The sequence below is a fragment of the Epinephelus fuscoguttatus genome, linkage group LG5 (assembly GCF_011397635.1).
Source record: "Epinephelus fuscoguttatus linkage group LG5, E.fuscoguttatus.final_Chr_v1".
Classification (NCBI taxonomy): Eukaryota; Metazoa; Chordata; class Actinopteri; order Perciformes; family Serranidae; genus Epinephelus; species Epinephelus fuscoguttatus.
This window is the reverse complement of record NC_064756.1, coordinates 17,102,714-17,117,431: the sequence shown is the minus strand read 5'-3', so window position 1 is coordinate 17,117,431 and position 14,718 is coordinate 17,102,714. Positions and strand designations below refer to the sequence as shown.

The 14,718-nt window shown below is 41.0% G+C and overlaps 1 protein-coding gene across 2 annotated transcripts in view; it reads right to left on the bottom strand.

Annotated features, from left to right (window-relative positions):
* grm5b (glutamate receptor, metabotropic 5b) overlaps positions 1 to 14,718 on the bottom strand; it is a 96,716-nt gene that overhangs the window by 66,070 nt on the left and 15,928 nt on the right. For both annotated transcript variants that reach the window (XM_049577267.1, XM_049577266.1), the window contains exons 5-6: positions 5,319 to 5,393; positions 4,708 to 4,882 (exon numbers count right to left, since the gene is read on the bottom strand). In XM_049577267.1, the coding sequence (XP_049433224.1) occupies positions 4,708 to 4,882; positions 5,319 to 5,393 (250 nt within the window). The remainder of the gene's footprint in view (positions 1 to 4,707; positions 4,883 to 5,318; positions 5,394 to 14,718) is intronic.

The following is a 14,718-nucleotide window of genomic DNA, read 5'->3' as shown; positions in this document are numbered from 1 at the left end:
CCTACTTATCTGCCTAGGTAACTGAATAATCTTCTGTGTGCTCTTGTGGTAATGTAATTATCCTGGTGTTAGACATGTGTCTGCCCAACTGGGCTAATCAGAAGTTCCTTCCACAGACCTCCAGTGAGCAGGGCATCCACCCGTGACCATCTCCAATTTATAACTACAGCCCATTTATGATACTGACACTAACGAAGGATGATATTCAATTAACCAACCTAATCAAGACAGACTGGCCGGAGACAGAGGACTACAAGATATACTGCAAAAAACATCAATTTTAACAAGCCATTAGGTTCAACAGTATATTCGGCCTGAGAAAATTATTTTCTTCACACAAGTGGAAGCCAAATGGTGTGAGAGCTTTAGCTGCTTTAAATGCATCTTCACTTAGATCAAGAAATTCTAATTTGACAAGAAAATAGGGAGACTGGTCAACTGGTATCAAGGTGCCGTTGCATAATTGAAGGAAACTGTAGGAATACACTGATTTAATTTGGCAACGCATCGCAATGTTATGTCAGCTTAAAGTCCAGGATCTTGATGAACTTCTGAGATGTAATATCAAATAACACTTTATTTGGTATTTGTTGAAGTGGAATAAACTGCAAACTGCTGTGCCAAATTTCAGAGTCTATTTGGTGTACCATATCTGGTCTTTCATCTTTTTCTTATCTAGTATTTACATTACTTTATCCAAGAATGTTTTCCCTGTTTTCCTCTTAATTGGAAGTCATTAAATGCATTTTCATCCATCTCTTTTCATGCACATTTCAATTTGTGTACTGAAAAACCCGAGTGGAAAAGCCAAAAAAAAGAAAAAGCTTGAAATATCGAAAAAGGCCAGTAAAGTTTTTACAGCTGGGAGAGGATGAAAAGTTGTTGTGTCAATAAAATGTAAATGTGACTAAATGCAATGAAAACAAATTCAGTGACTGTTGATTTGATTTGTTGATCATTACATAGGCCACTGGAAGCTCTCTTCGTCATCTCTGGGTGGGCTATTAACACTCTTATGTTACTTTTTCACAACTCTCTAATTCCAGGTTTGACTGGCTCTCTTCCTCTGCAGTGGTATAACGACACCTGACTGGAGAATCAGTGCTACTTGCTGCTCATCTTGATGAACCAGCTCCCAATATTTGCGTGACAGTAGTGGATGAGAAATTTTCTGAAAATCTGGTTAAAATTTCAACTACATTTCAATGTAAACCCAGCTATTGTCCACTGCTAATTTTACTGGGGAGGTGTAAGACAGCTATGTGCTATGCAAGCTGCTTCTTTTTTTTTTTTTTTTTTTTTTTTTTTACCTAACAGGATATAAACCTTCGCCAGAAAAGTGTGAAACTGACAGAGGATCCAGCCATACCAACCCTGTCTCACTTTGGAGTCATCGAAAACTGGCGCTTGGGCAGTGACTTCTGGCATCAGACACTGACATAAAAGACCATCCTTTCACATCGGCATGATATGCGGCTGGTCACAGTTATTGTTTAACGGTGCCCTTGGCATCAGGGGGATACGTGGCTGGACAACAATGAAAGTAAAGGGGGCGAAAAATCCGAGTAGGGTGGGTGGGAGTGGTGGTGGATGGGTCCAACAACCACCGACTTTCACCCTGGAGATCAGTGTTTGCTTCCTGTTTCAATATAAAGCCAAATCCAGTTCTTTTTTCCTAAACCCAACCACTTGCATGTGTTGCCAAAATGTAACCACATGCGTTTGTTGTTGAAGGGGAAAAAAAGTCAATTTACAGTGTTGGACCGATGTAGTGCTTTTAGTTTGAAAGAGACTGCATGCAAACTGTATAATTCATGTGAATTGGAGGTGTATTTTGAAAACAGACAATTCATGTAACAGGCTGAAATTGACTAGCTTCCCAGAACATCATCAACCAATGCACCCGAGGTACCTCGCCGGTCGTATGCCGATGTGGAAAGTCCATGATCAAATGTCAATATGTGATGAGGTCGGAGTGAGAATGTGTTGGCTTTTCCCCTGATGCATTTCTCCTTCATGCAGGTGCTCTGAATAACTGATACAAGAAGCAATGACAAACCAGTGATAAGGGCAAGAACCCTCAATAGCTTACAGCTCACCAAAACCACAAACTGGGTTTACTGGAATGATTCTTTCCCAGAGTTACAGCATCTTCTGTTGAAGAAACCCCAGGTTTCTGAAGCCTCTAACCGAGAATGACAATTCCTCTCTTTTATCCACTTGCACATATTCACATTTGGGACCTTACATAATATTTTTGTGCTGCTGACCATTGAGCAGCCACACTGGACCAGTTGGAGATTAAGTGTTTTGCTCAAAGGCATATTCACAGTAATAATTAGAAGAGGAGAAAGCACTGTTGTGTGCTTCTCCTTGGTTTTGTAGCTTTGGACCACTGTTCACAACAGATGTGTTGTAGTGAGACTATCCATCAAACTGTATTGGAAATAATCACATATTAAAAACAACTCAACCCATGACAGGATGACTTAAGCTAATAAATCCATTCACCTTTGAGGACAGGATATTTATCTCCATTTCATGATCTTTCTCTCTCTCCTACTTTTATCTTTATCAGCAAGGCAAGCCCAGTTAACAGAAAGTAGAGCATGTTTAGCGTGGTTTAATACTTTACCTCACTCTCAGCAGGATGGCGACGATGAGGATGTGGATGAGGATGAAGATGAGTAAGATGAGCATGATGATAATGAGCATCATGGTGGCGACGACAACAAAAATGATGCTGGATATGATTTAGTTACACAGCACAGGTCACTGCGGGAAAAGTAGAATATGTTTAAATACAACTGTGGCATTTTAATGGTAAATAGATTATAATGGCTCCAATCTATTCAAAGTCTGTTCCATTCTCTGATTGTTGGCTGGCATGGCTGCTCAGATCATTATTCATTTTATGTTTATCGCACAGTTGGCATGGCAACCAAAAGGCTTCGAAACATACTATCATACATAAATGCACACACACACACACACACACACACACACACACACACACACACACACACGTGCACAGATGTAGATAAAAACAGCCTATTTGGAAGGTTATTTTTGCAAGTGAAATGTAGGAGGAATTCATCTAAGTGAGAACAAAGCTTAATGTGAAAACCACCTCTGAAATTCAAAACAGCATGTGTGTGTGAGTGTGTTTGTGAATGTCTCTTGCTGTATGTTTTGGACGAATAGTCTATTTGGGTATTTAACACCATTCAGCAGGGTTCTCTGTGTTTGTGGTACAAAGACGACTGCTCCACCATTTTATGACAGAAATCTACAGTTTTTCCACTATCAAGGTTCAGACGTTCCTCCATTCAAAATGAACAAAAACTCAATAAATAAATGTCTTTGAAAAGGAGTTTTTAAAACAAAGCAAACTCAAACAAGAGTTAGAAATGATCTGGTTCACAGCCATATAATAAATGTACTTGTTGCTCTGGGGTAATGTCGAGCCCTGGCGACTACTACACAGTTCATGTATGTACCAGGGTTTGCTGCACCCTTCTGTAACAGAGGCAGTCTACCTACTCCACTAACATCAAAAGAAGTGAATGCACATTTATAAAATTAACCAACTCAGCTGACAGCAAAAGAGAGGATGTCTGAATCTGTCCAACTCTGCTCAGCTTATTACAGTCACTGATTTATCAGGCTTATCAGTCATTTGCTGAAAGGGACACTTCACCCAAAAATCAAGCCGAAGATTCATATGGGAATTATATTTCTTTCTATCGAGCGACACCAGCCAACTGTATCACCTTACAGAAGAAAGCATGCAGCTACTCATGGACAAGACACTCAATGCTCTTGACAGCGGGAGATGTAAAGATTAATGGCGTCCTCCACAGCAGAGCTAAACTGTTAGCTAGCTCAGTGGTGCTAGGTGTGTTAGCAGGGGATGTGCACTGGATGGCACATGTTGCATGGAAAGAGACAATGGTGTTACGTTTTTCAGATGTACTTTTTGTCACTTTAAGCAACACAAGTTGAGTCCCATTTGGTGCTATCATATTTGAGAGAAGGCAGGCCTCTCTATGGCCGATATCTCCAACACTTGGCATCTCACACCCAAACAATCTAGGGTGATTTTTTTTTTCAGTTGGTAAACAGCTAGCATCAGTCACAATCATTTGGGAATGTGTGCAGAATAATTTAAAAAAAAAAATGTGAAGACAAGCAGCATTGAGCAAGGTTGAAGTTACTTTGAAGTTTGATAATCACCACTTGGATGCACATTTTATACAAAGAACATGATTGATTTAAGTTTGAAGTAGCTGGGCTCTTGTTTTAATGTTAATAGCTCTGTGTTTATCATCATCAATGACTCTCATAGGAGGGTTAGAGAGGAGCGCAGAGCCACAGCTTTGCCTCTCCATCTGCCCTCCAAAACATCCAGTGGCTGAAATCCCCAGTGGATCACACAGTCTGAATATCGCTGCCTGGCTGTGGAACACACTAGTTACAAAACAGAGACTTCTCCATCTTAATAACTGTTTTTACTGATTCAATAATTTTTAATTTCCATACTGAGCAAGACTCACAGACACTGAGCAAACAGAGGAAATCAATGACGCACTGACATATCTCAATCAGTCAGAAAGACTAACCTTCCTGAGGAAACCCTACATCAAATCCTGCATATACCACTGCTTAACATAATACAGAGGAACTAAACCTTGTAGCGTCACTGACCTGCCGATGAGTAGAAACTCTCCCACCAGCCCCTGGCGTCTCATGGCCATGAGGATGTTGCGGACAGTCATGCCTTCACAGAAACATGCCACCACCCTGGCCTTAGGCAGGTGGCCCCTCAGTCTCTCCAGCAGTCGATCAAAGCTCTGCTCTCCGGCATTGCTCCAGATTTTGCCTGGGGGGGGAAACATGTCAGACAAATACAAACAGGGTCTGTGATAGATGTGATAATTTTAGATCTCTGTTACTTCAAGCATTGAGTTTCTTTTTTGTTATTGTTGTTTTGTTTTTTAGTCACAGTTTCTCTATTTCACTATTTCATTGTGCTCAAGTGTCAACCACCTGACGCCCACAGTGTAAAATGGGCCTTCATGAGGTAGTAAAACAACAGGCAGATCTTTATTGTAAAATATACGTCTTCATGTTCGGTAGATGTCTGTAAGCTGAGACGGCAGGTGAATTCATTTTAACTGCTCACACCATGGCGTCCTTGTTTAACGAAATGTAAAAAGGTAATTAGATGTGAGTGCTGCTTGTTGCTGTTTGTGTGAGAAAGCTAACGAACCCTTGCTCAAACTATAAACCCACTAAAATTCAATGCAGTCTCCTACCAGAGTGGGCGATACAGATGCCTTCCTTAGCTGCCATGTCCTTGAACGCTTCCATCCCACTTTCACCATAGTTGCCTGAAAAACCACAGAAAGGGTAAGGGTGAGGCATGGTTCATTGAGGATAACTCCAACAGCTTTTTAAAAGGCAGAGGAACATGGATGTATCGATGTCAACCCAGCAACCAGAATAAAATTTAAACCCTGGGTGGATGACCCTTCTTTGTGGAGTTTGCATGTTCTCCCCATGTCAGCTTGAGTCTTCTCCAGGCACTCTGACTTCCTCCCACAGGTTAATTGGTGACTAAATTGTCCGTAGGTGTGAATGTGAGCGTGAATGGTTGTCTGTCTCTATGTATCAGCACTGTGATAATCTGGCAGCCTGTCCAGGGTGTACCCTGCTTCTCGCCCAATGTCAGCTGGGATAGGCTCCAGCCCCACCCCCCCCTTAAGAGGATAAGCTGTTACAGAAAATGAATGAAGGAATTTTGACAATTCAGATTACATGTATATGAGCCAAGCTTCCTGTCAGGAGAAGGAGGGAATGGTGGATGGCTTGACACCTAGGTGAGACAGAGACTGACAAGAGTGTGCTTTTGAACTAGAGTTTGGGACACGTGCAGCAGTGGCAGCTGCTGGTCTTTCAAACACGGGAAGCTTATTTTAAGTGTACATCACAAAATTTGTCATATTGTAGCGAGGCAGTAACTTATAAAAGGAACATTTAATTGAAGCCGTTTTTCAACCACACTCATGCCATAGAACTGCAGCAAAACACACCTCAAAGATTTCCAGATGGGTTGTGTGTGTACTGTACAAACGGTGAAATGAGCTATATGGCTTACGGAAATAAAGAACTCCACTTGCAGATATCCGCATGGGACTGAGCTCAAAATGTGAAGCACTGCCAATCACAAAGGGGTTCAGCCTTTTAGACAATTCCTCCAATCATCATGCATACACCAAGTGTCCTCTCCCACCTACCGCTCCATTAGGTCCCAGGGAAGCTGAGCCTCCCTCAACCGTCTCGCTTTGCTGCATGAAAAAAACCTGCTCAGCGCTGTCTCATAGGAATGCTTGGAGGCTCCGTGTCCACCGTGCTGACGCAAGAATGTATGACAGGGAGGTTGCATTTGAAAACTGGTGATAAACAGCTGACATTTGGACATCACAGTCATGATGTGAAATGCATCCTAGCGCACGTTTAATGCAATGTAAATTCTTATTTTAATGTAAATTCAATAGTGCATATTTGACCATTTCTTCTATGAAATTTTAGGGGAAGTTCAGCCTCCCTTGTTGTCTCAGAGTAATCGCCCCTGATGTGCTGTCATGTTTGTGGTGACACATTTAACTAGTTTAGGACATGTTCATCTGTGTTTGCTGCGACCAAATTGGGCAGTTTTACAGAGAGTTTCGGACATGTCCAGCTGTGATTGCAGCAATAAAAAGCAGGCATTTTTTAACCATAGCGGGTATTTTTGTCATTTTTCATGCTTTCATAGAAAATGAGAGACAGAGAGAGGGGAAGACATGCTGGAAAGGGCCCTGAGCCAGACTCAAACCCATGCAGCTGCAGCAAGGACTCAGCCTTAATAGTTTGCACCCTATGTGGTGAGCTACGATAGTTGCGGATATGTCCAGCCATGTCTGTAGTGACCAATCCGGGTATTTTAATAACCTTTCGATAACCAAGTAGTTTTTGTGCTGAAACTTCACCACACATTAACCACACAACTTAAAACTGAAAACTGAAATGTGAAGAAATGTAAAGTTTCAACATACCTGCTACATGTTAAACGCACAAATGCAACATAGCCGTAGCTTTTTGAACAGAAGGATTGATTCAATTGATTCAGTTGTTCAAGCTACGACTAATGAGGACAAACTGAGAGAGGAAATGTGCAATCACAAACAGTGTATTTCTCCCTAATAGATGATATTTTTTGTTGGAAAAGATGACAGTGACAGACCTGATCCCTTCTGATTTTCAAAAACATGCCCACTGCAGTAACTCGCCTGCTACTGCACTACTCATGAAAGCTCAAATTTATGTCAGAGAAAGCGTCTCCCCACTGTGGCACCCGTTTCTTTGCCAGAGAAAGTGGGTGACCTGGAATTTATGCTAATGAATGGTTGTACACACTGGCAAAGAATATGATAGGATTCCCCTCTTTAATTTCTCTTCCTCTGCCTTTTATCTCTCTCCGTTCACTGTGTTGATTGAAGAAAAGATCAAAATTCTTTCTCACCCTTTTTTAATTTTTTTATTACCAGTGTGTCTTTTTTCCCACTTAGTGAGCACTTATATTTTTATTTTTTCCTATCAACAATAGGGTGCAGTCTAATTAGGTATCATGATTTATGCTCTACTTAAAGTGTTGAAGATAAAGAAGAAGTCAAAGGAGAAAAGTGAAAGATATAGGTAGAAGAGAAATGAAGGCAAATCATGGCAAGACAAAGAGAGAACGCAGAGAGGAAAGAGGGAGAGATGAAATGTACACAGACAGTAGAAGAGGTCCCACAATCCCTGACCGCTGCTGCATCTCAGTGTGTGTGTGTGTGTGTGTGTGTGTGTGTGTGTGTGTGTGTGTAGTCAGGCCAATGATGAGTGTGGTGGAGCGAAGTGTAAAGTCCTGTAATTAGTGTCTCAGTGAGAGGAATGGGAGACAGATGGTACAGACCGTCCTTCCTCTGCACACACACACACACACACACACACACACACACAGACGCTCGTGCACACACATTCATAGTGTTACCATCATCAAAATCGATAAAGCTTGTAACCTACTTCACTCCGGTCTCAACAGGGATTTATGTGTGAGACAAATCTCCCTCTCTCGCAGCCCGTCATGTGTCTCTGTATCACTCTGTTTCTGCCTCTCTATCTCTCAAACACACACTCAATGCTACTTTACATTATTAGCATGCACACACAAATACACACACTCATCAATTTTAGATTGACTGTAGGCTATTGACATTGAAATCCTCTAGGCTAATTTATACAGACACTTAAAGCATGCGGGTCCTATTTGTCGCATAATTTTAAGAATACTGACCTCATATGTTGGGTGCGTCACTATGTCATCTATACTAATCACCTTCATTTCACATTGACTGTGATCAAATACACTATACACAAATGCAAGGCAGAAGGGCTCAACAATTAATCAAATTTTTATTGAAATCTTAAGGCCTACTGCAATTTTCAAAACACAGGAGGCACATTATTTCTTAAAGACGAAACGTGTGTCAAAATACCATTTTAAATTAAACAGGCCTTGTTCACACTGCCAGCCCGAATCTATTTTTGGCATATCCAGATTGATTTTGGAAAGTCTGGACTGTAGAAAAACACATGAAATGTAGTTTTTGCAGAGCAGATCCAAACCACATTTGAAGGTGGTTTGGAATATGATTTCAATCGATTGTCCAGATGCTCTGGCAACTCAAATCGGATTTGCGTCTTTGAACGCCACACACGACAGCAGTGCCAAATCCAGAGTGCTGAGCAGAATCCATGCTGCTACAAGCAGAGCACTACGGAGGACAACATGGAGAACAACAGTTCATGGACAGACGCCAAAACAAATTGAAATAAATCACTGCGATTTGACAGCGTGATTGTTTCGAGGACAAAATGATGATTGGCTCCCGTGTTGGAAGGCAGTGTCACCAGCATTGCTACGTAGTCACTCACGCTTATGTTGTTACTGTGACAACCTGTTAGTGATACATGTTAGTGATGTCTGGATGCACAAACCTGAAATGATTAAACCCCTTGAGATGAATCATCTCGTTTTCGAGGGCATCCCGAAACACAGTCATAACACTAATGGAAAACAGAACAATGAAAAAATATAAAAAAGAACAGTGCAGACAGTCTGTCCTCAAATCTGATTTGAGAAACAAATCTGACTTGCCTGCAGTCTGACCCTGAACACTGCCATATTGTCATGCTGCTGAGATGTCCTGCCCTTCACGTCATATTCTAAAGACCTAAGAAAGCATCTATGTTTGGTACAGATCACACTATGATCATTTTAATATGTTTTTCAATGAAAATGAGAATAGTGAGGTAAAATTATCTTCACATGTAATATTGCAAATCATTACCCAAATGCAATATCAGTCAAGAAATCACAATTAGATTTTTTTTTTTTTTAAATCATTCTACCCTACAAAATACAGTGAAAATGAACCAAAAAAAAGTACGCTCCTTTCAATGTCTTTGATTCACCTCACCCATCTTCCCTCTTTCATCTACTCAGACAGGCCATACTCTACACAGGCTAAACTACATACTGGCAGCCATTATCTCCCGTGTAGCTCCACTGTGGAGCAAACCCCTCATACATTTACCCCCAAACTCTCTCCTCACATGCAGTGACTCCCCTGGTTTTATCACCTTGCACTGGACAAAAACAACTGGAACATCCAGCACCGAAATTGCACTTTCACAGCCTCACTCTGTTCACTCCTTTACCCCTTCATGCTTTTTTCACCTTTTACCTCTTGCTGGTCTCCTCTACACAGCTGTGTCTCTTTAATCCCTAATCTAAATCTATAATTCAAACGATAAACAAAAAAAGAGCAGAAACAGCTTCAAGAAAAAATCCACAGTAAAACATGAAAGATAAAATAAAAGGACAAAAATCCATTCGCACTGTGTGCTCCCCACTTGCGTGGCCCTCTACCCTCGGCGTCTTTGATCTCTCCTCATCTTGTTATTCAGTTGATATATTGCAGTGAATTACAACATGCAATCAAATGCAAAGCTGAAGGGTCTTCTGCTTGCCCTCCGCGGAGCTCCCTCTCCTCCTCCTCCTCTAGCTACTGCTTCGTCCACCCCCCGCTTTCCTGTAGCCGTAAATCAGGCAAGTAAAATTTAAGATAAAGAGACAGGTGCTTCTGTGTCTTTCCCCCGATGGTTTCCATGCCTTTCGACTTCCTCTCACCCTTCCACCATCCTTCTCAATTACCACCCTCATCCTCTTGTCACTCTTATCAGGTCTATTACATGCAATTAGATGTGTCCTCCCTCCTCCCCCCTCTCCCTCCTCCCTCCCTTCCTTGTCTGGTTCCTCTTTTCAAGCCTCATTCCCTCTGGTCACAGCTTCACCAAGAGAAAAACAACACGCTGTAAAAATATAAACATTGTTAAGTGAAGGGCATCATCCTGTCCTCTCATCCTATTCCTCGTGATCCCTCTCTCGTTCCCTCCCAACTCTCCTCGGTCCTCACCAATGGCTGCCACCCCCACCCCACCCCCCACTACCCCATATCACATCTGGAGTGCTACAACAGTGTGCAGCTAAATGTCAAACACAGTAATACCCTGGGGAAGACGCTCGCTGACACTCACACTGTGTCAAACACCGAGTTAAACAAGATTACAGAATTACACGGCTAATGGAGCACACACATAAACACAAATACATGGCAGCACGCAGCAGCACACAGATATGCACAGACTCATGAACCCTGTATTTGTGTTTGTATCCCTCTGTTTTACTGAGGAGTTGTTGAGTAAAGTTTGTTGTAAAGTTAGTGGCAGACGTGTTATTCCTTATACTAGCTACTGGCACAAATTAAGGCTGCAATCAACAATCATTAAATACCACAATTATCGATTGAGCTGCCAATTATTTTCTCCATCAATCAGTCAGTTGTTTGGTCTAAAAACTGTTTGCTTGTAAATAGTAAGAAATTAAATCCCAATTTCCTACAGCCCAAATAACTGTCATTACCATTACCTTTTTCCAACCCCAACAATCTATAACTCCTAAATATTCAGGGTGCAATTAAACTAGACACCGAAAAACTCGTCCATGCTTTTATCTCCAGCAGACTTGACGACTGTATCGCCCTGTTCTCAGGCCTCTCAAAGAAATCTTTAAAACAAACTGCAGATGATCCAAAATGCATCAGCACATCTACTCACCAAGACAAAACATTGAGAACACATTTGTTTCAAGGTCTTCATCGACTTCCCGGTCATATTAGAATTCATTTTAAAATGTCGCTTTTAGTTTTTAAATTGCTTAATGGTCTGGCTCCTGACTATTTATCGGATATGTTGGTCAAATACAGTCCTTCTTTATTCCTAAGATCCTCCACCTCTGGTCTATTAAATGTCCCCCAGAGTAAAACTACAAAGTACGGTGATGCTGCATTCTGTGTCACTGACCCTTATCTCTGGAACAGCCTCCAAGAGGACGTCAGACTTAGTAGACATCTTCAAACGAAATCTTAAAACCTCTCTTTTTAGACTTGCATTTTGTAGCTTTTATTTAATTAACTTGTATGAAACCTACTTCTTATTTTGCATGTTTGTGTATGTGAGAAAGTCTGTGATCAAATCTTTTTCTATCTTTATGCCGTCTTTTATGTGTATTTTCTCATTTTATTGTGTAAAGCACTTTGAGTTGACCCAGAACACAATGGACGGTTTACATGTCTCATCTGGCCTGGGAATGCCTTGGGGTCCTACAGGAGGAGCCGGTAAGTGCGCTATCCAAATTATGTTGTTCTTACCATTATTACATTAAACACAGAAAACCAGGTAATCCTCACAGCTGAGGGTCTGGCACCAATATGTGTTTTTGTCTTTTTTGCAAGAAAAAACAACTTCAAAAATCTATCGATGATCATAAAAGTTACAGATAAATTTTCTGTCCTTCATAAATAAAATACAGACAATAACATAATGATCAAAACACAAAATGACCCTTTGCAAATCAATTCGTTATGTCATATTACGTTGAATTCATGAAGAAACGTTGGCATGCCTCCACTGAAAGCAACAAACAGATTAATTTGTGGATTAATTTGGAGCCAGGTTTAGCAAGAGATGTCAGCGTAAATGCATGTGTTTGGGAAGTGCTGAGCATACGAGTGGATAAATTAGACTAAATTAGTTATGCTGTTGTTAAACTCGGGCCCCAATCAATCAGTATCTTTGTTGTTTTTCCTGAAGGCATGCAAGAAAAACAAAGGTTTCCTCACAAATTTAAGGGTAGGTAATTCACATCATGACTAATTGATTTACAAAGTGAAGTATTTCTTTAATGCCATTACTCACTCAGTGAATGATGGGAATCTATTCTGTAGCTTAGAGATGGGACAGGAAACATTCAGCCTGCACTTCCCTAGTCTGGTAAGTCGTGAGCAGTCTCAGTGGAGCTTATATAAGCTCTTAGATGATGCAGTCACAATCACAAATTAGTCTATTCCAACATATGTATCCACTTTTTTTTCTCTTTCTAGGCCTGCAAGTCATCCTGCAGGGTTGTAGTGCCAGTTAGTTGCTCAGTTCAAGCCACTAATTAAGAGTGAATAGGAGAGAAAAAAAAATCTGAAAGACCTCAAGGGGTCAGTAGCCATTATGACTCTTAGATTCTTATTCATAACAGTTAGCTGTTGGATACATCCTCATGAATTTCAGATAATATGTGCACGTCTGTTATCCTATTTTTTGCAATGGAAATAGCTCCAGGCTGCAGACGAGATGAATATCTGCAGTTTTAAAAGCATAACCAACTCCAGTATGCTTTACTGAGCAAACTCTGGCTCTTGCAATATACTATGTTTGTGAAACTGTTCTCATCTTATCTCTTACAAACACACGTACATACAATCAGTGCACATCATTTACACTGATGCATCCATGTGCTCATATATCCTGTACAGATGTGGGTGATTACTACTATAATAAACAACTGCCCTGCACATATATTCTCCAGTAAATGCTTTTAACCAGTTTTAACACGGCAACAGCTTAGACATTTCCCCCCTTAATGACTTACGAACATCTGTGCCAATAGGAAATCTCTATTTAATACTCCCTCATACATATCGTGGATAGAGCCCGGGCAGCAGAATGGCTGGCAAACCATCTATCTATCTTAACAGAAGCCATTAAATGGATTCCCAGAACATGAGTTCTGCAATCTGAGCCCGAGCCAATTTGAGTAGATGTAGTTCTGTGACCCAGGCTCATTAAAAACACTGAAGAGCTCTTGTTATATGGGGACCCACCAGAAACTGGCCCATGACCCACTTTGAATCTTCACCCTTAGGCAACACTGCCAGAGAAGACGATAAAAATGTGAGCATATTCAGCCATTCTCCTCTTCCCCATTTATCATACCTTTCTCTACAGTGTGCTTCCCCAACCCATCACAGTTTCATCTTCCTCAATTTTGCCAAGGCCATGACAGTTAAATAGGAGCAGGGCATGTCTTGCTACAGAGACGGGGAGGGAGAGGGATGGTGGGAAAAGAAAGGCAGAGAGAATCGGAGGTGGAGGAGATGGGAGTGCATAAAGACAAAAAGGAGAAACAAATTAAAAAAGTGAGAAAGACAATTGGGGAGAAAGATAAAAGAGGAAGAGGTGGAGAGAAGGCTGACATCTTGATTTATTGAGAGACTGATCAATTTCTGTTGGAGCGTGCTTGGGTGACACATGTCAAATTTCATGTCAATAAAACCCATTGAGCTGAACTGAATTGAACCAAGAGGGGTGACACGGAGGGGAATGAGGGAGACGGAGGTAGAGAAAGAGTCAAACGGTGGAGGATAATAATGATTCTCTTCAGATAAATACTAAATGAACACTGACAGCCAATTGCAACGATGTGTGTTTTTAATGATGAGTTTGTTTTATACGTCAGACTGCGATCAATACTGTACTGAATATGCACACTTATTTTCTATACAGTAGGACTGTACACATATGTGCAGTAATGTAAGTGATGGTGGATTAAAGAAAGATGCTGACTACGAAGAATGGACAACACCGCCCTTCCTCTTCACAGCGCCTAGTGAAGCAGTTGAGCACCTTCAGTTACAGACTGGTCTCCCCAAGGTGCTCGACAAAGACTTTATTCCAGGAATTGTTAGACTCTACACCTCCTCTGTCTGATAAAGCATTGGCTTCAGTGGTTCTCTTTTCTGTGAGTCCCGCAGACCTCAGCTTACTGAAAATTCATATTCATGTTTCAAGCTCATGTATTATTTTGTATATGCCTGTACACATGATCTATGCAACTGACCGTTTAATTCCCTTGTTCCTGTTTTTAGTATTATTTCCAAGGTTTTAATCCCATGTTATATAACACAGGTCATCTGAGTTGCTATGTTGCACTGCATAATGACTATCCATCGATCTACCCTTTGTGTCTCATTTGTCAAATTTGTTTTCATCTCACATCGGATTTTTGTGGTAGTTAAGATTTGAAAGTAAAATCATGCTGCAAACATGAGAAATGGAACTGATGATTAGCCCTCCCAACCATTTTAGTATTTTTTTTAATTGTTAAATAAAGAAATATTTAAAAGTTAACCAGCCATTCTGTTCTTAATCCGATCCCTGGCTGCGTACCCATGCTGCATG